Source organism: Oryx dammah, unplaced genomic scaffold, assembly GCF_014754425.2.
Source record: "Oryx dammah isolate SB20612 unplaced genomic scaffold, SCBI_Odam_1.1 HiC_scaffold_5, whole genome shotgun sequence".
NCBI classification, from domain to species: domain Eukaryota; kingdom Metazoa; phylum Chordata; class Mammalia; order Artiodactyla; family Bovidae; genus Oryx; species Oryx dammah.
In genome coordinates this window covers 86,590,328-86,613,813 of record NW_024070189.1, presented here as the reverse complement: position 1 = coordinate 86,613,813, position 23,486 = coordinate 86,590,328, and the positions used below count along the sequence as shown (strand labels likewise).

Below are 23,486 nucleotides of genomic sequence, written 5' to 3'. Positions count from 1 at the left end.
CTCAGCAGCGTAGAAGCAGAAGACTTAAGAACCAGGGACCAAAGCAAACCTGGAGGATTTGTTTGTTTCTTTGTTTCTGAGTTTTTGTTTCTGTTATATGTCCCTGTACAGTGGCTCCACCACTCCCTGTTACCTTACACAGACATCCGTCTACTCATGTATTTTAGCAGCCTGGTTCCTGAATGAATTTGTGAGCCTGCCAGACCAGTTGATGATTTTCTAGGTACCTCAGAAATGAGCAAAGGAGAAAATCAATAAACTTCACTGTTCCGTTGAATGGCCTAGCCTAGAGTAGAATACAGTATAGGAAAAAATAAAACATTTATAGTTAGATTAGACTGAGCTTTTCCTAAATTGATTTTGTCAGCTAGTACTGAAACATGTAGCTTTCTTTAAGCAAATATTTGGCCATTTTGGTGATATATAGTGTGGACAAAGTAACGCAACAGTAGTCAGTGTGCTGACTGAAAAAACAGATTTGGGGCTGGCCACAGCTGGAGCTTATTGGGTACAAGCCTGGGATATGCTCAGCCCAATCAGGTGGTAGAGAGGAAAGTGCCCCAAAAATGAGAATAAAAACGTTATAAAGAATCTTGATTCAGCCCAATTATAGTATAAGGAGATACAGGATCATAAAGATTTTCATGATATACTTACATTTTAAGTTGGCTTTGTTCAAGATTTCTTGAACAAATACATTGTCAGAGAAATTTCTGTACTTAAAAATGAAATTATAAATCTTTATGTTCCTTGTAATTTCATTCTCTGACTTAAATGAATGGCTCAAAAATACCTTTGAAAAAAATTCAAAAGTTCTATTCTTTCTTTTAAAGTTTCCCTGGAAACTTGTAATAAATATTTTTCCGTTAAGCTTGTTATTAACATAAGCCTCTAAATTAATTAGGTATTAAAAACATAATTGGTCTAAAAGCACACTTTTAAATATTGTGGAGTTTTTTGGCCTTCAGTACATGTCATAATTCATTTTACCACCTTGTATTCCATTAAAGTCATTTTACTGTTAAGCTACCATTTTTTTCTAGTAAAATTTTTCTGTTCTGGTCTGTCTCCATAGTTTCTCTGACTTTCACCTGTTGTCTTTTCTCTGTGCTTTCCTATTCAACACACGCTTCAATGTTTGTGGCTCTTGCTTACAGGAAGAAGAGGTGGCGGAGTCTGGGGTAAGTGTAGAGATGAATGCAACTGGGGTGAAGGCTGCTCAGCTCTTAACGCATCCTGCATCCTCTTCATTAATGCACGCACGTAAAGTAGCATGTGTTCTATTAACCCTGTCAACCTACGTTCCTGACCAAATGCCTTTTGCTAACAAGGAGAAAATAGTGATAGAACTAGCTTTTTTCTCCCTCTACTTTTCCATTATTGACATCCCGTAAGTCCCTTTAGATTTTAATTTAGCGGGGTCAGTTTTATGATGATGATAGCATATATTGTTGTGTGCTTCCTATATACTTTTCTAAGCACTCTATATGAATTATTGAATTCTGTAGCTGCTCTGTGAAATAGATACTGGTATTCCCATGGTACAATTGGGGAAGACAGAATTGTCCTAATTCCTAGAGCTCACTATAGTGGATTCTAATTCATTGTTGGTGATAGTCTGATTCCAGAGTCCACACCATTTTATTCACATGCCATATTTATAAAAATAAATATTTAAGTGAATTAAAATGGATAAGAAAGTTGTTTATAAAGGGTACGTTTTCCATCAGCTATAGCCTTTATCCAAACTATATTGTAGAATTGAGATAGTAAAATAATTGAAATAGAGGATTATTTTAATTTCTCAGATCCACTAATACTATGAGATATACAGCATTGATAGAATTTTATTTTAAATTCCTACCACTTTTAATTAAAGGCTCCCTTACCTCTTTAAAATGAAATAGATTCAGAAAATGACACCTTTTGTTTTTCAAGTAGTTTCAGATCTCCGCTTACAGATCTGTCATAACTAGTTCGGTATCTTATAAGTCATATATCTAGTCTTTTCAATTTCATTTGAAGGAAAAGATGGGTTTTGTGGATGAATGGATTAAATAAGAATGTGCTATTTTAAGATTACAGTGAATCGTAAAGTTAGATGCTTTTATAATACATATATGAAGGATTTTTTGTGAGCCACTTTGAGTCTTGTCCTATTTGTGGTCTTTTGTTTTCTGTTGAAGCTTGGTAAACTTGAATTTTCTTCTACTTTCTTCTTCCCTTCTCTGTGTGTTTCTCGTGTGTTTTCTTCTATACTGTACATTTATGTCTTGGTCTTTCTGGTTCTTCTCATTGAAAACAGAAATTGATTCCTAACATTATGATGAAGAAGAATACTTGGACACTGTATCTTAGTGGGTATTTGGGGTGTTTCAATGACTTGTGTAACACACTCACTATTCATTCAAAATTTGATTGCATTATATGGTGTTTGCAGACACTGGACATTTTCTTTTTTCTATCAAAGCATTTTGAAAGTAGATTAAAAGACATTTCTTTGTCATTTATCACAGTGTTTCATTTATTGAAATTTTGTCTGTATCCTAGATTTCTAGGCACCTTTTTATATCAACTTAGGTAAAATTATTAAATATTTGTATTAAAATTTGTACTTAAATATTGGGAATTGATTTTACTGCATTTCTTTGAATCTAAGACAACATCAGTTGTCAGGACCACTACTATTTTATGTACCACTAAGAAAAATTACTGCAGTGCCTTCTTAATACTGAGAATTTTTTACTTGTTAAGAGTTCTTATATAAATTAGGTGTGTATTTTTGTCACATAGCACCTTTTTGCATTAATAAAAAGGAAAAATTAAGCAAATTAAATTGGCTTAGGTCTTTCTAAAACTTTTTGCTGTTTAGAATATGAATCTTGTGAATCACGTTTAGAGTTGTTAGTTTCTGGGGTTTTCCCGCGCACAGTGTTGCCTTTTGTGCCATCAGAGCCATAGGTGATGCCACGTTTCTTTAAACAAGCCGTGAAAGAACAAAAAGCTGCTGATGCTGGGCTCTTAGGCTGGCTTTGCAAATATTCAGGGCTGGCTTCCTTTTGACACTTGATTCAGGAATGTTGTTGAACTTCAGAGTCACTACAGCCTTATAATCCTTTGGTTCCTGAAGGGTAAGGGAGTATTCACTAATGCTATTGGATTTTTTCCAAACTATTCTGCAAATTTTGAAATTTCTGCTGTGTAAGTAGCAACAGACATGTCACAGTTTCTGCCTGACCAGTAACAATTCCAAGTTTCCATCCACTGTAAGACACAGTCTTTTAAAGAACTTAAAATTGTGAAAGAAAAATAACATTTTTTTACAGCTTTATTTCACTTAATCTGAAGTGAAAATATTAGGATTTTAGTGTGTTTTTAAAATGGGCTATATGAACACAGAGAAAACAGATTATATGATTGTGGTCCAATTTTTAATATCTTCGGGTAATTGAGAGGCTAACTTTGAAAACCCATAGATACCTTTATTATTTTAGAATGGCAACTGCCTTTAAAATAAAAATCGTCTAGAATCTTGTGTTTGCTATCTTTGTTACAAAGGACAAATAGCATTGCAATTCCTGTTTTCCAGTGGTTCTAGATATAGTTATTATAGAAGAAAGCTTGCTGAAAAGAGTAGAGTTGTATGTGAAACTTTATTAGCTTGTTTGAATTGTAGTAATTCCTACCCAGCTTGTAGTTCCATCACATTTAGAGGCACTACAGAAGATAGATCCCATATCCCCAGCCCTAGAGGCCACATGTTGCCTCACCAATTCATATGTGAGTGGAAACATTGAATAGCTTTTTACTGCTGTTTCTGATCTCTGACTATATTGACTTGACTGTAACTGGTGTTATTTTTCTTATTGGTTGTTCTCTTTAAAGTTTGGCCAAAGTCTGGTTACAGGTAACATTGGAGCGTGCTCAGAGTAGGTCTGCTGTACACAGAAATGATGATGGCAGTAGCACGTCCAAAGCAGCACATACAACCAGAGCTGCTCTAGAAACTCCCGTGCTGAAGAACCCTGGTGCAGAGATCTGGCTCAGGGTGCACTTACTCAATTAGGCTCTTGACATATCTTCAGAGTATGGATGGCCACAGGGCCAAGGAATGCTTTCACTTGTCACAATTGTCCTGGGGGTTGGAAGGCACCAAACATAGGTCTAATGGAATTTGTTGCTTTGTGGGGGATTGTCAACTTATCCTTTTGAGTTCTTCACTTTGCTGAATCTTAAAACTCAGAACATTGCCATGTGTGACATATTACTTTGCATTAATGCTTTTCATCTTTTAACTCATTTGCATCAGCATGCAATCGCATTAACAGAACAGAATTCTTTTAATCTTCAGTCTGCCATACTTAATTCGCATCTTTATAGCCCATTATTGTGATCTTCATCTTATAGGTCACTGAGTCAAGGCAGCACAAATTCAAACATGCTGGATGTTCAGGGAGGTGGTCACAAAAAGAGGGCACGTCGTAGCTCTCTGCTTAATGCCAAGAAGCTATATGAAGATGCCCAAATGGCAAGAAAAGTGAAGCAGTATCTTTCCAGTCTGGATGTGGAGACAGATGAAGAGAAGTTCCAGATGATGTCATTGCAGTGGGAGCCTGCATATGGTACCTGTAAGTACAGGTTTTCACTTACATGATACTAAACAGCACAACAAAATAGAAATTTATTTTTCTAGTATTATGCTGAAGTCCCAAGAAAATTAACTTTCACTCACAAAAGTTTACTGACATACCTCAAGCATCATGTTATCATGTTAGTCAGATACTGAATTCTCATCCATTCCTGATGAGTTCTCTCTGCAGGAAATGGACTCTAAATAGAGTTCTTTGAAAAGCATTATAAAATCTCAGAGACCGAAACATTATAGAGGAGTCCTTCTCTTTGAGAATGTTCTTACTTTCATCCCTAAATGAAGAGTAAAATAAGTGAAAATTTCCCCTTTGCTAAGAATTTTACAGATATTACCAACTGAAAAAATACAGTAAATTTTAGGTATCAGTACGTAAGGTAAAAACAAGAAAAATCTGAGCTTTTCTGATGTTCTTTATGAATAGAAAATGTAATGAACAAAATAGATCCTATTCTCAATACTCAATTTTTTAAATTAAGTACAAACAGTAGAATGCCTGTATCTCTGGGTGCAAGACATTATGAGTTGTGAAAGAAGAAATCAAAGACTGTACATCTGTTATGAGTATTACTTATCTGGATATGTGATTAAATGTTAACGCCAGTAAAAATCCCAATATAATGCATAGAAATTGATTTAAGTGTTGACAGAATATAGGGGGCGGGTAGGTTTAGATTTTCTATTTCCATGTTCCTAGTTAATGAAAATGGCAGTCATCATGAGTTGACCCTGAGATTGATAAATGGTATAGTATTTGCATAGTAACAGGACAAGTATGTCAGTAGAGTAAAAAAGATAAAACAGAAATACAACTAAGTATTGTTTTTAAAATTCAGATTCACAGGTAACTTTCAAATGTAGGGTAATGAGCCATTCAGTAAATGTTGTTATAAAAACAATATCTTGAACACTTGTAGCAAATTTGGTATTCCTGTGTATAGCTGTTGAAATAATTTCACTTATTCAGTACCTACTTATTGAACATCTGTTTGTATCACTGAACACACAGGCATACAGTTGTAAACATATACCATCCTTACAACCTTGTTAGTTATAGCCTTGTGGAGGGAAGAGGCATCGATTGATTAATTGCACAGATAATTGTATTATAATTATCAGTGCTATGAAGGAAGGATACAGGATGTCTTGAGAACAGAGTGTGGGTTATTGTGGAAGCTGGATCATGCAGGGTCTAATAGACCTTGCTTTAAGGATTTGTCTTTATCCTGTGAGCAGTGGCAAGTCATCTGAAGGTTTGTGCAGGGCATTTGTAGAAGGAAAGTAGCATTATCAGATCAGATTTTCATGATGGAAGGGTCATCATGCTGATGTATGGAGAATGGCTTGAAGGCATGCTAGAATTGATAGAGTGAAGAGAGCATTTCAACAGTATAAATGAGAAGATGTTAACTGCTTGGGTCTCAAGTGCTTCAGGGCTTTGGTGCACACATGCCCAAGTTTAGGAGCCACTCCACGAAAACATCCCACATAACTTGGCCTTATAAAGTACAGAGGTATGTTTTTGTTACTCTCTCCTATTAGTGACCAAGAATTTAAATGAGAAAAAATCAATGAAGTCATCAGAAATGTCTCCGGTGCCATTGAGGTCAGCTGGCCAAACAACTAAAGCTCATTTGCATCAGCCCCACAGAGTAAGCCAGGTGCTTCAGGTGCCAGCTGTAAATTTGCACCCTATCAGGAAGAAGGGCCAAGGAAAAGACCCTGCCACATTGAGTGAGTATACACAGTTAATACTGCATTCATTTAACTGAAATTTCCAGGCGAGTTAGATTGGAAAGTAATTATAAATGCTTTGGAGATCTGCTATCATGGTTTGTGTAGTATAAGCAGCACTCATGAGTCAAGAAATGCTTCATTTTGCCTATAAGTCTTTGATGACTGCATGCATATTTTAAATGTTGATGTGGGAGTTCCTATAATATCAACCAAAAACTTATTTTTACTGGAGTACCAAGGGCTTACTGTATTTAGAGGTATATATACTCAGTTATCTAATGAAAATGCAACCTATGAGAATGAAATTGCCTGTTTCTTTAAAACAAAAAAAAGCCTGTATGTTGGTTTTTCATTAATGACCACTTATGAAAACCTAGCTAGGAAACAAGAAAGAAGCAAGGGTAAAATACACAAAGTATAGGCCACGCTCTTTTTTCCTCTGTTGGACCACGAGATGTTGTCCAAATTACTTTCATTACTTGTTTTAGCAGTATCACTATTTTAGCTTTCAGGTGGAAAGCTAGATTACATTTGGTTCCCAGCATTATTATTTAGCCCATGCATTATACATAGAATATACTCAGTAGAACCTTGAGAATTTAACTTGATTTTGCTTTGAAATCCAAAGGTAAATAAGGAATTCCCCTTCCTTTGCCAGATTTTCAGTCTGGTGGTAAAGACATTGACATTAATAGATAACTTCAGTATATGTGATGTGTCCACTATTACTGCAGGAGCATCTATAGAGCATAGAAAAGAACAAAAGAGAGCAGGCCCTTAAGAGTTGAGAGAGGTAAGACGGTGCTCCAGAGAAGACTTTTTGGAGGTAACACCTAAGGAGAGTATTAAAGGTTGACTAGGAAGGAGGAGAAGGAAATGGCAGCCCACTCTAGTGTTCTTGCCTGGAGAATCCCAGGGACAGGGGAGCCTGGTGGGCTGCCATCTATGGGGTCGCACAGAGTTGGACACAACTGAAGTGACTTAGCTTAGCTTAGGAAGGAGGTAATTAGGCAAAAATTCCAGAGAAGTTGCTTCAGGCAGAGGAAGAATCAGCTACAGGTGGTTTACTCTGAGTACAAAGCTGCAGAGTGTTGAGGGACAATAATAATTAATGCTAACACTTAGAGAACACTTACTGAATGCCAGACACAGTTCCAAGTGCTTTTACTATTTTATGTATATATGTTCATTAAATCTTAAGAACTCTAAAGATAAAGAATACTCTCATTCCATAGAAGATCGAAATAACTTAAAGCATCCTCAGTAAGAGATGGAACTGGAAGTTGAGCTCAGGTTAACTGGCTCAAAGTCCTTACTTTTAACACTGTACTAAACAAACAGTGTCCCAGGATGAAGAGAAGTCAAGTCATAGACATGCCAAAATTAGAACATGACATGCTGAAGGAAAGTTGTCAATAGATACCTATAGGAAGCAGTTTGGGCAAGGCAGGGTCTGGTCCAGTTTATGTTTGAGGAGGTCTATAGTAGGAAAGGGGTGTGAGATTGGAGATGGGGAGTCTGAGTGGAAAGCTGATGTAGCAATGGGAAGTTGACCAAAACCTGATCTAGTTTGGTGACTGTGGATATGAAGAGAAAATTGGATGCAGAATGGGTGAAGTTGATTTGGTGATGAGAATGAGAAATGAGAATAGTCTAATTCTGATTTCTTACTTGGATGTCATCACCTGAGAGGCAGAATAATTTGTACCAGGTAGCCATCTTCCTTCTTCCTGTAATATGCCTATTAGTTATATGATAAATATGTTAAAATGGCACTTCACTAAGAGTAGTGTGAGTATACCAAGTTTTAAATTTTTTCAGTATTAAAGGAGTGCTTGTTACTATGCTGGGTACTCATCAGAGTTGGGCTTTCTTTACGGGTTCAACAGTGGAAACATTGGTAAGTTTGACCTGTGCCAAAAAGGACCAGCTGTTGGACAAGAGTGATGACAGAACTTTGCAGGAATGTTTCCAGTAGGCTCCATACTCTTTTCCTATAAATTCATGATTCTTTCTGTTGTCTACTTCTCTCCTGTAGTGTGAATTTAGTGCTCTTGAAAAGGGCTGGACTGGCAGCCCTGCAGCTTCTTCTGTATCCCCACAGCACAGATGCACCACAGGTAGTGACAGTGCCAACATCCCTCCGCTGCCCCTGCCACGTGCCTCGCCCTGACTTGGAGAGGCCACCTCTAGAGGGGAAGGAAGAGTCTGAATCCATGCATTCTCTATTGAGACTTCCAACACGTGTGTCAGTGGTGGGGGGTGGCACACTATACCCAGACTGTTAAATCCATGTCCCTTATGCCGCACAACAAGCAAAGAAAGAGCTATTCTAATCTGATCTGTGCTGACTGGCTGAATTTGAACAAATGACCTAGAGGTGAGAATCTCTGTGTGCCATTACGCGGTCATTTAGTCCCCGTTTGTCATGTACGCATTTCAGTTGACTACACTAGCCATTGTGCATCGTGGCTTTAGTTCTGTAGTAATTTAGGCAACTGTAGACATTTTAATTGTGAAGTGATGCTTATTCACCTCTTTGATTTTATTTTTAGGTACAGGTTTACCTCAGAAAGTTTTAGGAACAGCTGAAGAAGGAAGTGGTGGTAAGAAACACACAGAAGATACTATTTCTGTGGCATCATCCTTACATTCCAGCCCTCCTGTGTCTCCTCAAGGTTCCCCCCGCAAAGGTGAGGGAAAACACTTTGAGCCCTTGTTAACACCAGACAACACTGTGTGGCACACAGTTTGCTTTTGGTCTATGGTGATAATATTTATAGAGAGTGTGAAGAAAAGTGAAACTCATAATACCTCCTGAATTTTCATGTTTTGGATTGCATTATTTCGATGGCTTCCAGGTGTTTTGCAGCATGGAGCTAGGACTCCTGCATTCAAAGTGTGGTCCTTCTTTGGTAGAGGACAAGCATAGATAAGAATGAAGGCAGAAGTCAGTTGTTTTGGTCTGTGCAGATTCTTGATGTTGTTATTCAAATTACCAATTAATTCAGATAATTCTATGAAGTATTTCAAAGTAAGAATTTCTTTAGGAAATTGTTTATAACCCATCTACAAGATTTAGGACATGAAACTAATATTTAGGGTAATACATTCCTTTCTTTCTAATGGAGTGTTACTGCTACCTTTTTATTAATCAAAATTTACAATAATCTGTACAGTACCCTTGTGGATTTTTACATTTATACTAATATAGAACCTCTTGAGTTAAAAAAAAAGTGAAATTTCTCTTGTTTATTTACCTATATTTTCATAATTCAGACTGAGGCTTTGCTCTTTTTTTTTTTTCTGACTAGCCTGGGTAGTATGAATGCAAGATGCCATTTCACACCAGCTCCAAATGTAGCGTTCTAAATAATGTGTATGTTTCTTCCACTGGCCCCTCCACATTCTCTGTGTACCCCGGTGAAAAGACTCCTTAGTTTCCTTAACCGGAAACTAGTTGAATTGGATTTAGTGTATATGCATGAACATGACTTGTGGGAATTTTACAGATGTAAAAGATTTACATCTTTGAATAATCACAGTACAAAATAGTACATGGTCAGAGGGAGGATAAGCTTATGAATTCTAGCAGGAAGGAAAATTTGCAGAGCTTTCCTTAGCTCCTGTGTTCTAAGTTTCCTTTCACTTTTGAGGGTTTTTTTTTATTTTTGCTACCTCTGTGACAGCAGTGTGGTACAGTGATGTCAGACCTTAGTTTGATTCCTGACTCTGTCCCCGGTCATAGCTGTGTTACTAGAAACAACAGATTTATAAGGTCAGGTCTTCTGTCTGCAAGATGGGATAGGGACCACCTATTTTAGGGACCTTATTTAAGGTTTAAATGAAATAATACCTGTAATGCCTGATAGATGGTGGGTGTTTAGTAAATTGGAATTTTTCTTCTTTATCACTGCTGCCACACCAGGGCAATATAACTCCATTACTGACCTTCTTCACATAGCTGAGACTGGCTAGAATTTTCTTTCAGATTTTACTAAGAAAAACTTAGTAAAAAATCACATAGGACATATAAAAGTATTCATAATAGATGTGTTTATAAAGCACAGTTTTCTGTTCCTGTTGTATGTAGCTTGAATATGATTTAGGAAAGTACACAGATCTCTTTCCTCTTGTGTTGTGTGTGTTTCCTGGCCAGAGTATCCCTTGTATGTGTGTGAAAGCACTCGTCACTCAGTCGTGTCTGACTTTTTGCAACCCCATGGACTGCAACCTGTCAGGCTCCTCTGTCCAAGGAATTCTCCAGGCAGTATCGAGTGGGTAATCAGGTCCCAAGGATTGGGGCTGGAAACAGTGCCTTATTCACACACATGGTCCAGATGAACAATGTTTGTATGCTTTTAATGCTCTTTCAGGAGCACCTTTACACCCTCCAGTGGTCTCATTATAGACAGTTCTCTAACCAGGAAACTAGTTGAATTGGATTTGGTGTTTTATGCATCAGTGTGACTTGAGGGAAGAGGTCAAGAACAGGAATTTCCCCACTGCTTTTATTCCCAACAGAAATCCATTTTAACCACTGGAATAGAGAAGGCTTCTCTCTGTTGTGTCTTTCAGTGGGTGGCCAACAATTGATCATGATATTTATAGATTTGTGACCATGATATTTATAGATTTGTGAGAAACATAGTGATGTTTAAAAGTCTTAGAAATCTGAAGAAAGTCTTTTCTTCAAAACTATTTCTGGTGGTTTATTTCCATAGACAGATTTTTGCCAGTGGTCAGTGATTGAACAAAAATGCCATTAAACTAAAAGTATGTTATTAGAATCTGTTCTTGGTTCTTGCTATACTTTGAAATAGTTCTTTGTTTTCTAACAATTGAGAAAATAAGCCAAATTTTTTTTTCAACTAAAAAGAAAAGGCCTACACTCATGATTTCTAACAGGAGAATTTAAACAAAGAATTGAAAAAGTGAGACGTCAAGAGGCCTTAACCTTTATCTTCCCTGATGCTTAAGGCAGAGAACCTCTCCACCTTGGAGAGAAAATTGAATCGGACATTGTGCTTTATAAATACATATATTGTATGTCCTGTTTATATATCTTGTCTGATTTTTGCTTCTATACACGATTCAAGTCTAAAAGAAGAAAGAGACTCTGATGAAGTCCTGTCTGATTTTCGTTAGTAGAATCTGCCTGGAAATTCTAGACATAGTTTCAAGAAATATTTATGGTTATTGGGTACTCTTGTCATATTTTAGCTTATGATTTTAGCAGCTTGGGTTACTGTCAGCATTTTTTTATTACTAGCTTATTCTAATCAAGGTAAACTTTCTCCTGTGTTGTGTCTTATTTATGCTATGTAGTAGAGACTCCATGTAGTAAAAGTATGTTGCTAAACTTTAATTTTTCAGATATTGTCAAGATGTTAAAATTCTTTGATAGTAAAATGTTATATAAACCAGGTAAATTGTGATTAATTGGAAAGAATTAATTGACCATGACAGGGTTTTTGCATCTCTCCCTCCAGTTGGCAGTATCCTATCTGATCACAGCATCCTGCTGCGCCTCTCAGGGTCTTCCTCATCCCCTCCCCGTGAGTCCAGCACCAACATCAGTGGCCAGAGCTGCCCCGGAATAGGTGGGGTTTACTTGCAAAAGAAAATCCTTCAGATTACCAGGAGCACAGCCAAAAGGACAGACAGGACCGAGAAGGCCACTGAGGAGAATAGAGACAGGACAAGCTGTGAGAACACAGCCAGAAAAAGAATGACATCCCCGTTTAGAAGATTTAGGGAAAGAACTCTTTCAAGGGAGAGACTAGCCAACAGCAGAAAAGAGGACACAGATCACAATCAAGCTACAGAAAGCTGTGAGAAAGAGAAGGATGTTGGGAGCAACATCAAAGATGAGAAAGGGAGTGACATCTTCAATTCAAATAGCCGAGGCAACAGTAACACTTTAAACTGCTTCTATACGCGATTCACGTCTAAAAGGAGGAAGACACTCTGATGAAGTTCTTTACTTAATTTTAGTGTGAAATTTGTTTTCATTTATTAATGTAAATGTAGCTTAAATTAAGTCATTTGTCAAACAAGGCTGAGGCAGCCAACCTACTAAAATATTTTCTCTGAGCATTTTATGGATTAGTATCCTCCAGCAACCAAATCGTATTCATTTAAAGTGCCTTATTTGTATGTATGTTATTTTGCTAATGTTAGTAAACTTAATACTCTCGTTTTCTGTGGTTGGCTTTATTTTCTATTGGTAACAGCTGGGTCTGTGAGTGCAGCAAGTAAAGGAGGCTTTTTAGGAACCAGTATTTACTTTTACATTAAAACCCTGGTAATGATCTGATCAAAACCTTTGCCTTACATAAGTGTGTTGCTTTCTTATTACTGCAACTACATTATAAGCTAAAGAGAAGTGTTTGGAAGGCAAGAAACTATATAATATCTTGTCCACGTAAACTTTTTGTTTTAATCATCCACTTTTCATATACACTCTGGTCAGAGGAGGAGGAGATAGTCTAATCTGGCAAGTTAAAAAATATATGGGAGACTTGTTTTAAAAAAATACAGTTACTATGTCCCACTGCAGACCTCATAAATTTGAATTGCTAGAAGTTGGCCCAAGAATGTGTATTTTAATAAGCCTTCCAGATGAGTTTTAAAATTAATTATATTTGAGAAATACTGATCTAACAGACATAGGAATGAAATTATTTTTAAAACAGTAAAGCAAGTCTGTGCCCCAGGATAAAAGAATAGTGACTTTTTCTTTTGAGGAAGAATTTTTTAATTTTGTTTTTAATTTACCACATCCATTTTCTTGGTCCTCTTGGAAATTGACCCATCACTTCATGAGGGACACTGAGGAATAGCAGTGATCCCATGATCAGAGAACTGGGGAAGAGTCAAATGATTGGCTTGTCTTGGCTTGTCCTGTGCCTGGCACAAAGCCAAATATATAGGTCACGTATTTTCTGAGTCTTAATTTTTCTTTTTTGAAATAGTTAATGAAACTACTTAATTAGGTTATTGATTAACACATTTTTTGGTTGTTGAACTATGTGTGAGTATAGAGGCTATAGTTTTTGAGGTTTCTAGGAATGGACCCAAAGGTCATGCATCTAACAGAACCTCATTCTCATAGTGAACCAGAAGATAATTGCTTACTTTTTTGCGACCTACTCCTTGCTGGGATTACTACAGCATTTTCTTTTACTTCACAACAACAGGCACTTTTCTAACAATTACCAACACAGATGACTTGAGTACATTAAGTATCACACTGCAGATTTGACTTTGGATCCTTCTACTTTACTCCATCTTCACCCCTTCATTCCAGAAAACGCTAAAGAAAATCTCTCTAGTTATATCTGCTGTGCAGTAAGTCATAGAACTAATTAAAACAGGTAGATGCTGTTTTTTTTTCATGATGCGTTTCTCTAAATCTGTCAGTTCAGCTGTTTAATACTCTGCTAAATTGGTGAAGAAAAAGGAAACTAGGTATAAGAGTAAATACAAATCTAAAACAATTTCTTTACAAATACTAAAACAAGTGGCTTTCAGCTTGGGCAAGACTTCTTAGGTGACTAAAGCAAAGTATCTAGGGTAAGTATTTGCAGTTTGAAAAAACAAATTATTTCCCTTGGGTCCTAACTCCCCTTACGTACCCCCAGCCCAAGGTGGTGTTTTGAACACTTAAGTCAGGCCTTGAAATATTTATGTTAATCATAGGGGAGGGGACATAGAGTTAAGAAGAAGCTGAGACGTTCAGGATGTCTTCTTTCTAATGTTCTGTAATATATTTAATGCCTCTTATTCTATTAAATGCTTGTAGCTCTGTGAGAGCCAGGGGCAGATTTACCTTTGAACTAGTTTTCTCAGTAATACTGTGTTTTAATGTTCTGTTTCTTGAATTTTGAATTAGATTGTGCCATGAAGTTAGGTAGGTGAATGGATATGTAAGGGAACATGGGTAGAAGATTGGCACCATTGCTTCTGCATAGATGGAAATTGACACTGATACTCACTTTATGTTTTTGTTCTTTTTTATATTTTTTTAATCCTCTCCCTGACCCTCCCCACTCCAGTTCAGTTGTTCTGTAGTCTGATCAGTTGTCTTCTCTCATTCAGGTTATACACTTATACCATCAGCTAAATCTGACAACTTGTCTGACTCCAGCCACAGTGAGATTTCTTCACGGTCCAGCATTGTGAGCAATTGTTCTGTTGACTCCATGTCTACAGCTCTACAGGATGAACGATGTTCCTCCCAGGCTGCCGCAGTCCTTGAATCCACTGGAGCGTTGGAAAAGACAGAGCACTCCTCAGGGATAGGAGACCATAGTCAGCTTGGCCCTGGGTAAACATCCTTGCCTGTGTTCACATCACTAAACTCAAGCCAAGTGGCCACAGCAAGTAGTGCTCCCTAATTTGACCATGGACGCCCGCACCAAAGGGGATATCTTATATATACTTATATGAAAATAAGTACTGTTTTGAAAGATGTGTGATTTTTTAAGTGTTATCAAAATCACATAACTTACCTGTCTTTTTGTTCCACAAGAATTCCACGTGAAGATGCTATTGGTATGTGGGAAGTGTCTTGCATTCTGGCTGTAAGGTTAGAGACTGCTCGAAAACAGAGTGTGTAATGGGAAGTACCCTCAAAGTGCTATACACACTGTGGACAGATTGGGAGAGTAGGACTAGTCCTTGATCCCTGTTATTGCGAAGTGTGATTTGGAGCATAAGAAGTACCAGCTATGAAAAGGCAACCCCCCCAAAAAAAGTGAAGTCTAAATTTCTATTTCGAATCAAACAATGGAAGTCTTCAGAAGGCATTGAGAAAGTCGACTGTAAATTGATATTGTTAAATCTGGTATACTTTAAATAGTAAAGCGTTATCATATTTGTAAAGGTTTCTAAACTGTGGTTCTCTAGACAAGGAATCGGCAAACTTTTTCTGTAAAAGTTAGTAAATACATTAGACGTAGCAGGTGGTAAGGTCTCTGTTGCAGTTGCTCAACCTTGCTCTTGTTGGATCACAATAGCCTTTGACAGTTTGTAAACAAACAGTTTTACTGTGTCCCAGTAAAACTTTATATGCAAAAGCAGGTATTGAGGCCCAGATTTACCCCTGGACTCCACTTTGCAGATCCTGGTCTATCCTCTGTACCACATATCAGGACTTTACAAACCTTATCCGGGATGAGCGGGTAAAGGCCCATTTAAAGGAGGACAAATTTTAGGCTTTGCAGACTGCAGACAGTCCCTGTCTCAAAATCTTTGGAGTATTTTGTTCTGTTTTGTTTAAACTGTTTAAAAATGTAAAAAAAAAAAAAAAAAAAAACAAGAAACCCATGCTTTGCCCAAGACCATAATAAAACAGTCTTGACTGGATTTGGCCCATGAATGTAAGTTTGAGAACCCTTGCTAGAAATGATAGAACTCATTCAGTAGTAGGTAATTGGGGACGTTGCTGTTTACTTGGTACCTCAGAGAATGCTGAAAAATAAAACATGGTTCCTGTGATTGAAATTCTTAATTCTGTGTGCATAGAGAGAATCTAGCATTGTGTGACCCAGAATGAAAATGTATACTTAATTTTATTCAAGAAGAATGCTGAGGAAACCTTGCTAAGTATTTGAGTTTCTAGCTAAGTATAAACATTAAGCCAGTAGAAGTTCAGTGATGATTGATTACATTGACATTTTTTTCACAAGGTCATGTGGGCATTAAGGACTTGATCTGTGTTCTGTAGTCTCTTGTAGGCAGTTGATAGAAGGCAGTTTTTCCTTTAAGCCAGTAAATTACTTTTAATTGTGTGTCTCTGATATTAGGTGGACACTCTCAAAGCCATCTCTAATCAACAAGAGTTTAGCTGTCTCATCTTCTGTGAGCAGTGAAGAGATTTCTCATGAGCACATCATTATAGAAACAGCTGATAGTGGTCGTGGAAGTTGGACTTCCTGCTCAAGCAGTTCCCATGACAACTTCCAAAGTCTTCCAAACCCCAAAGGCTGGGAGTTTTTGAACTCTTACCGACCTACCCATTTGGATGGTCCCATAGCTGAAGTTGAACCCACTGACTGTGAGCACTACAGCTGTCCCAAAGGCTACTCTCGAACTTGTGGTCAGTGTAAAGGAAGCCTAGAGACTAATCAGATGAGACAGAGTTGGGCTTCCTCTAGTTCTCTGTCTGACACATATGAACCAAACTATGGGACAGTTAAACGGAGAGTGCTGGAGAACACCCCAGCTGAATCATCTGAAGGCTTGGACCACAAAGAGGGCATCGATCCAGTTTATAAAACTGTTACTTCAAGTACAGAAAAGGGCTTGATTGGTAAGTTATGTGTTCTTTGTCATATGTGTGGTGGTTAGAATTTAAGTGGTAAACCGTGACCTTGGCCCAGAACTTTATTCTTGCAAAATTCCTTTCTCTTATTCTAATCTCTCTTTCCTCCCTCCATATGCAAATTATTTTCAAAAAGTTCATGATTTCTCAAGGGCTTTGGGGCAGATAGTCAAGCCATATAAAATGAAAAGGGTGACGTGAAGTAATTTAATTAGGGAGACAGGTTTATATGTCTGGTTTTGCTTTGGGGATCTTTTTGGTTTCCTTAAGAAATATTACATTACTATGCAGTAGTAATAAAGGGATTATTCTCTTTGCTACCTCTTAAATTGTTTGAACCCCTCTTGCTTTGCATACATGGTTAGAAGCTTTGAATCTGATAAAACTTTTTGGTATTACAGGTGGGGGAAAATGTGTGAAAAAGAAGTCTGAAGCAGGGACTTCTCTGGCAGTCTAGTGGTTAAGACTCTGAGCTTCCACTGCAAGCACCACAGTTTCCGTCCCTGGTCAGGGAATTTAGATCGCACATGCTGTGCAGCGTGGCCAAAAAAGCAAAGAAGTCCAAAACATTTTTCATTATACCTGCCTAGTGCATATTACACGTGTGCCAACTTCTCTTATGGATTCTGTTGTAACTGCACACAGCTTTCTTGGTATATTCTTTTAGTATTTGCCTATCAAATACATTTTTTCCTTTCTTTCTTGAGTTATGTAAGTCCTGGGACATAATAGCACCTGGTTTTCTTTTGTGTGAAGTGACTGTTTTGAATCAATATTATAATCAACTCTTACTTTTATATCATATTCATGGTATCAATTTAAATTACTAAATGTAAAAGACATGGTTTTTATAGCATATTTTTTGCTCATTTCATTATACATTGGGTTTTTTAGTTCATTCATTTTTCCAAGGGTTTTTTTCCTTTATTAAAGCCTTTTAGGAAACCACTATACTGATATGCAAGCATGTGTGTGCATGGATGTAAAATCTTTCTCTTATCCATTTGGGAAAATAGATTTAAAATGTTTTTTTGTGTTCTTTTGTTTTTGTTCATTTCTAGTTGACTCTGGGCAAATCTCTTAATGTTCCTCATGCTTGTGTTCTCTTAACAACCTCTCTACCCTCTCACTCCATTCTCCTCAGATGGGAATGGAAATCCTTCTGACTTTGATATTATCTGCAGATTTTACTGGTAGAGTTGTAGAAATTTCAGCATGGACAAACTTGATTCTCTGAAGGGAGGATTTTAATGATCCTTTTGAATTTAGTCTCTTCTTATTGCATATAGATTTGTGTTAGTCACTCAGTTATTTTCGACTCTTCACCAGGCTTCACTATCCTTGGAATTTTCCAGGCAAGAATACTGGAGTGGGCAGCCATTTCTTTCCCCATATATAGATAGTGTTTGTATTTTAAAAGTTACTGATAACAAGACATTCAGAGTTACTGGTCCTATGAGTCTTGTGGATTGGTCTTAATTTCATGAAACCTTCCTGTTTAACCTATTTTTGGTGCTTTTTGAAGCTTTGCTTTAGACTGAGGGTGTACAAATGTAGGGGAAAAGATTTTAAGTCACTATTATTTTTAATGCCCACTGAGAAAATCAGAAAAAGTTAACTTAAAGTAGATTTCCTAAAATTATGGTTTTTCTTCTTCACTTAAGCACAAAGCAGAGGTTAGGAATAAGGTCCTAGAAGGAATTAGTTCCTCTCTAAAGTTATTTATATGCCAGCAATGACAACTTATCTACCCTGGAGTGCCAGGAAAGTGTTTCATGTCAGAGAAAGGGAAAAATAGCACTTAAGTAGAGGGCCTAAATGTCATTTCTCTGAACATCTCCCCATTTAATGCACTTTAGATATTCAGGATGAATTCGTAAGTGTTTCTGACTCCCCTTTGGGGCTGGTGTCCTGAGGAGTCTGGCACACACCTCTGTGATTTGCAAGCCGACCTGTGAAAGGAAGAAGTTTGTCGTCAGGGTCATCGCCTTCAACTGTCTCACTGTTTAATGTTTGTGAAACCCAGTGTAATTTATGTATTTTAAACACATTTAAGTATCAGGTGTATTAAGCTTATTAAAAAGTTTTTAATCTACTGCCATTGTGTTCAAATATATTCATTTTGTCAGTTTTTTAAGTTCTGTTTTATCATTGTAATAAGTTTTGTGTTTTTTATTTTCATTTCTTCTGTTTTTCATTAACGTTTCCATTGCTTATTTTTCATGCCAGTGTACTGTGTCACCTCACCCAAGAAGGAGGATAGGTATAGGGAGCCACCTCCCACTCCTCCAGGATACATGGGGATTTCTTTAGCGGACCTAAAGGAAGGACCCCACCTCCACCTAAAACCTCCAGAGTATAGTGTGGCGGTGCAGAGGTCAAAGATGGTGCATGACAGCCTCTCTAGACTGCCGCCAGCTTCTCTCAGTAGCAGCCCTGTGGCCTGTGTTCCATCGAAGATTGTAATTCAGCCTCAGAGGCATAAACCAGATGTGACTGATGCAGATAGCGAAGCAGATGGTATGTTGACAAACTACCCTAATGGCTCTTAAATAAACTGGTTAACACTTTGAATGATCTTTACTCTGGTATTTCATGTAATCAGAAATATCTTCTTCACTGCTTTAGAAATCTGTTTAAAAAAAGAGAAAAGCCTAAATATGATGGTGTGTTTTTGTAAACGGAGAGAACAAGCTTGTTGTTTCTCTGTGCCCGGTAGGTACCCTTTTTCCAGCTCAAGTGGAGTGCTCTTATATTTCAGATGGCAGCTCAGCCAAAAGGGATAATTTTAAAAGACACATGACATTGGTGGAGTTGTATTATATATTAATGCTCGGGCACTTGAAACTCCAAGTATCACAACGTCAAATTATCTGAAGTCATGCTGTTTGATAGAGTTCCTCTTATTAGCAAAACTTGACTGACTTGACAAAGTTGGCAATAAATGAATTTTATCCTTTTAAACAGTGCAGTAATAAAGTGGTTACAAAGCACTTTGGAATTCCAGTTGATTGTCAGTCTTCAGTGTGGTCGGAACTCAAAAACGTCATTAAAGTAAAATCTCGCCTCTGATGGGATATTTGAGAAGATTTCTTTGTTGAAATTGACTAATTTTCTAAAAGATAACTAGATTGCTAGTTGATCTTTATTAATATGTGGATCTACCACTTAACTGTGTTTCTGTTGTTTTCAGAAAATGAACAGGTTTCAGCAGTGTAGCCTTTGTATTGACCTGGTTGAAGTCTACTGAAAGTCCTAGAAGAAGGAGTGGGCAGAACCATCTTGTGATTCTGCAGGCCGTTGCCAGCCCATAGCACGCTGCTCCTGCTGCTGACCCAGAGGTTTTGTTCCCTGTACTCTGAGCAGAGAGAGCCTGAATCATGCTTCCTTTCATTTAATCCCTGCAGATGCATAGTTTCCTCAGCTATGGATGTTGTGCCTGGATACCAGTCTCCGCTTTGCACACCAGATCTGCCTTGGGACCACAGTTACTAGAACAAATTCAAACTTGAGTCCTCCCCATATATATATCGCTATAGATTTTCCTTTAACACATTATTTTTAAGATAGTAGAGTTGTAGTATTTTCCAGCCATAGCTTGGGTTAACAGACAAATTCAAAATGTCTGCCAATGCCAAGGATATTTTTATGTATTTGAAAAGTAACTTATTATTTGAAGTTTTCTGGTTTTCTTTGTATTTGGGAGCTCTTGTTAACTGATGTTCATGTTTGAGGCCATAAAACTGTCTCTGATCTGACCAAACAGAAGCCATCTTTACAGGATGATAATACCTTTGACTATATGTAATCATGTATAGCACCAATGCAATGTGGGTCTGTTTGAATGGAACAGGAATCCTTTTGCTGTTGAGATGTTAGGAAGGAAAAATACTGCCATCTGCTGGTCAGGATTTGGAAAGCCAAATGAAGCTACCACAGAGTCAGCAGCCTTTTGGGAAAAGGAAGGGGGTATGATGGGGTGTGTAGCAATCCTAATTTCCAAAGAATGAAATTTTTATCTTATGTAACACATATAGAAATTCTTTCTGAAGTGAACGTCATGCTCTATCTAACTGTAAGTGTAAATTCAGTAAATGGAAACTCAGTTCTAGACAGTTCCACTCTGTAGAAACCTGTAACTAAAATTTTTTACAACTCAGATATGGAGTTCGTTCTTAATGGATGTGTTATCGTTGGCAGTGTAATCATGAAGATCAATTTAGCTTTGTGCTAAGTGTTCTGCAGCATTCCCCACCGCACCCCCATCTCAAAGCACCAGGCTGTTTTCAATCTTATCAACACGGTAGCTCCCAGTTGACTGTAGATAAAAGCTCAGCATGCCAGAGTCAATGATTGGTTGAAAATTTTGTGGGGGAAAGAGGAGCTAGAATTATGGAAATGATTATTTCTTGGTTCTCACTTCAGGCCTTGAGAGGAAGGAGATATATATATATATATATGTATATAAAATGTATCTCTGGGCATGGCACTCTTAAATATTTAATTAAAATTTCAGTAATTGTTTACTGGATGAGGCAGACTTTCCAACATTTTAAAAAATTAAGTATAATGTTTTCTATGTGTTCAGTTTAAATATTTTCATTTGTTTTTTAGTATAAAGGCAAATGAAAGTTTAATAAACTTCTTTGACTACCAAAAAACAAAAGCCAAAGCCGTTAATGCACACCACCCGGATCAACTTGCAGCCAAAAATGGGTTTACTTCTGAGTGGTTGTCTATATGCGAATCTATAGGATTTAGTTGTCTTATGACTTCCTTTTGAAAAGTTTGTTCTCAATTTTTTTCCTAGCTCTCTCTTCCATCATCCTCCTATTTCCTTTATTTTAAAATCATAAATCAGTTCCACCTGGTAAATGGCAGTAGTCCATCTTTTCTATCAAAATGACAGTTTCTTCCTCTTAGGAAAGATCACGTGTCTGAAAAATTCCCATGGGCAAAAAATTGTAAATCAGAAACTTAAGCCTTAGAAATTTAAGGTATGTTAGAATGAGGCTAGTTGGCTCCATAGCTATCTTGGCCCATTGAAATGGAAAGTAACCTGGATCAAAAAATCTAATAATAGTTTGAAAGTCACACTGTAAAGGTGTGATCTATAAACAATGGTCCTTTGATCATAAATTTTTCTTTCACTGGTTTACACAATATTATTTTCATGTCCAGAACAAAACAAAGAAAGTGAGAGATATTTTTGCTATAACCATCTTTTTCAAGTTTGGTTATTTATTCTCGCCATTTTGTATCCACTCCCCAGAAAAATGTGCTGTTTGCACAGTATCTGTTTTTTTAACAGGTCTTTCAAATTGTTGTCTTTAATGTTATCGATAATCATCTTGCACAGAGTCAGAGGCTTGTGGTTTTGGACTTGCACCTTGTAGCTGCCTTTGTTTTCCTGTAGCTTGAACTGAGTGTTTGGATCAGCTGATCACATTGATCAGGAACTAGCCAAATGCTTTGTAGTTTGATATGTATGTATCCCTTAAAAACGTCATGGCATTTTGATGTTTATGTTTTGATATCAGGCACATTCCTGCCTTCTCTTAGTTTGTCACAGGACTAGAACAAGAGAAGCCTCAACCTGTACTTGTTCCAGTTCTAAGTCCCCATTCGTTTTTGCTTTTCTGTTATGAATTTATAGGCGCACTAAAGAGGCTTGTGCCCTCATCGCACCACAACTCTGAATCAGCCAGGAACACTGAAGCTGCAGCTTTTGCCAAATGAATTTCAACAACAAAAAACTCTTCATAATGAAAGATACAGAGAATTAATAACTCCAATATGTACTTCCATAAAAGTTTATTGTAATTTAATAGATTATTACTTTCTCCAAATGATTACTTTCAGTATGATATTTGGGGAGAGAAAAACCTTTAAATGATTTTTTGTGAGGGTGATAAGTCTGCATAACCACCTTGAAAATCTCCCAGGCTTGAAATATGACAGTAATCATGGAGATATCCAAACCTAAGTTTTATAAAGTGTTCTCTCCCCTTCAAGAAGAGGGGGAGAGTTTCCTTGTATATTTAAAACTGATTGTTATTCTGATATATGTTTCTGAAACATGTGATATTAAAATAGATGTATCCCTTTAGTATTACCATAAAGGCTAGAGCAGAGGGATAAATCTTCAAAAGTGTTAAAGTACATTTTCAGATTCAAACTTGAACCCCAGTTCATCTTTAATTTTTGTTGTGCTTTTTAAAGGCTTCTTTACTTTTGATACACAGAATGCAGTTGTACTTGACCTTTTAAAATTGAAACTTGAGCTTATCAGCAAAAGACAAAACTGCACAGTCATAATAATCAAATAGCAATTATACTGCACAATTCAGTGATTGTAAAGTATCCTGTAACAAGCAATGTTTGTCTCCTATTTTTTGATACCTCTTAAACTTATGTCTTTTAGAAAGACAGTGCCTCTGTATGCTTTTTGTATTTTTATTGAGTGTAAATATTTGTTATATTTTTGGTTAAGAGAATGTAAAAGTACCATTTATTATCATATCTACTAATACATTGGTGGAATCAATAAAGAATCTAATCAATCGTCTCTGCATGTTATTGCTAATGTGTGGGAGCCGGTCAGGTAATTACACCCAGTCGCTCAAGAGGACCAGTCTGGGACCTGCCTTGGTATGAAGGCATTTTTTTGTTTTTAGTCTCCAGAGAAATTGGAATTGTCCAATTACAGTTGACATTATTGTATCTGTCAGACACCTAGCTGTTGTTTAGTTTTTTAAAAGTGTGTTCAGG

General features: G+C 37.1%; 1 protein-coding gene across 9 annotated transcripts in view; it reads left to right on the top strand.

Moving 5' to 3' along the window:
- RAPGEF6 (Rap guanine nucleotide exchange factor 6) overlaps positions 1–23,283 on the top strand; it is a 217,024-nt gene extending 193,741 nt beyond the window's left edge. For 4 of the 9 annotated variants that reach the window (XM_040241776.1, XM_040241774.1, XM_040241779.1 and 1 more), the window contains 8 exons: positions 1,158–1,181; positions 4,408–4,628; positions 6,191–6,382; positions 8,941–9,078; positions 14,489–14,717; positions 16,198–16,703; positions 18,945–19,235; positions 19,909–23,283. In XM_040241776.1, the coding sequence (XP_040097710.1) occupies positions 1,158–1,181; positions 4,408–4,628; positions 6,191–6,382; positions 8,941–9,078; positions 14,489–14,717; positions 16,198–16,703; positions 18,945–19,235; positions 19,909–19,934 (1,627 nt within the window). In that variant the 3' untranslated portion in view covers positions 19,935–23,283. Of the gene's footprint in view, positions 1–1,157; positions 1,182–4,407; positions 4,629–6,190; positions 6,383–8,940; positions 9,079–11,877; positions 13,606–14,488; positions 14,718–16,197; positions 16,704–18,944; positions 19,236–19,908 lie in introns of those variants that run through there. The other 5 variants (XM_040241778.1, XM_040241777.1, XM_040241780.1 and 2 more) reach the window with 4 other exon arrangements.
- The last annotated feature ends 203 nt before the right edge of the window (positions 23,284–23,486 follow it).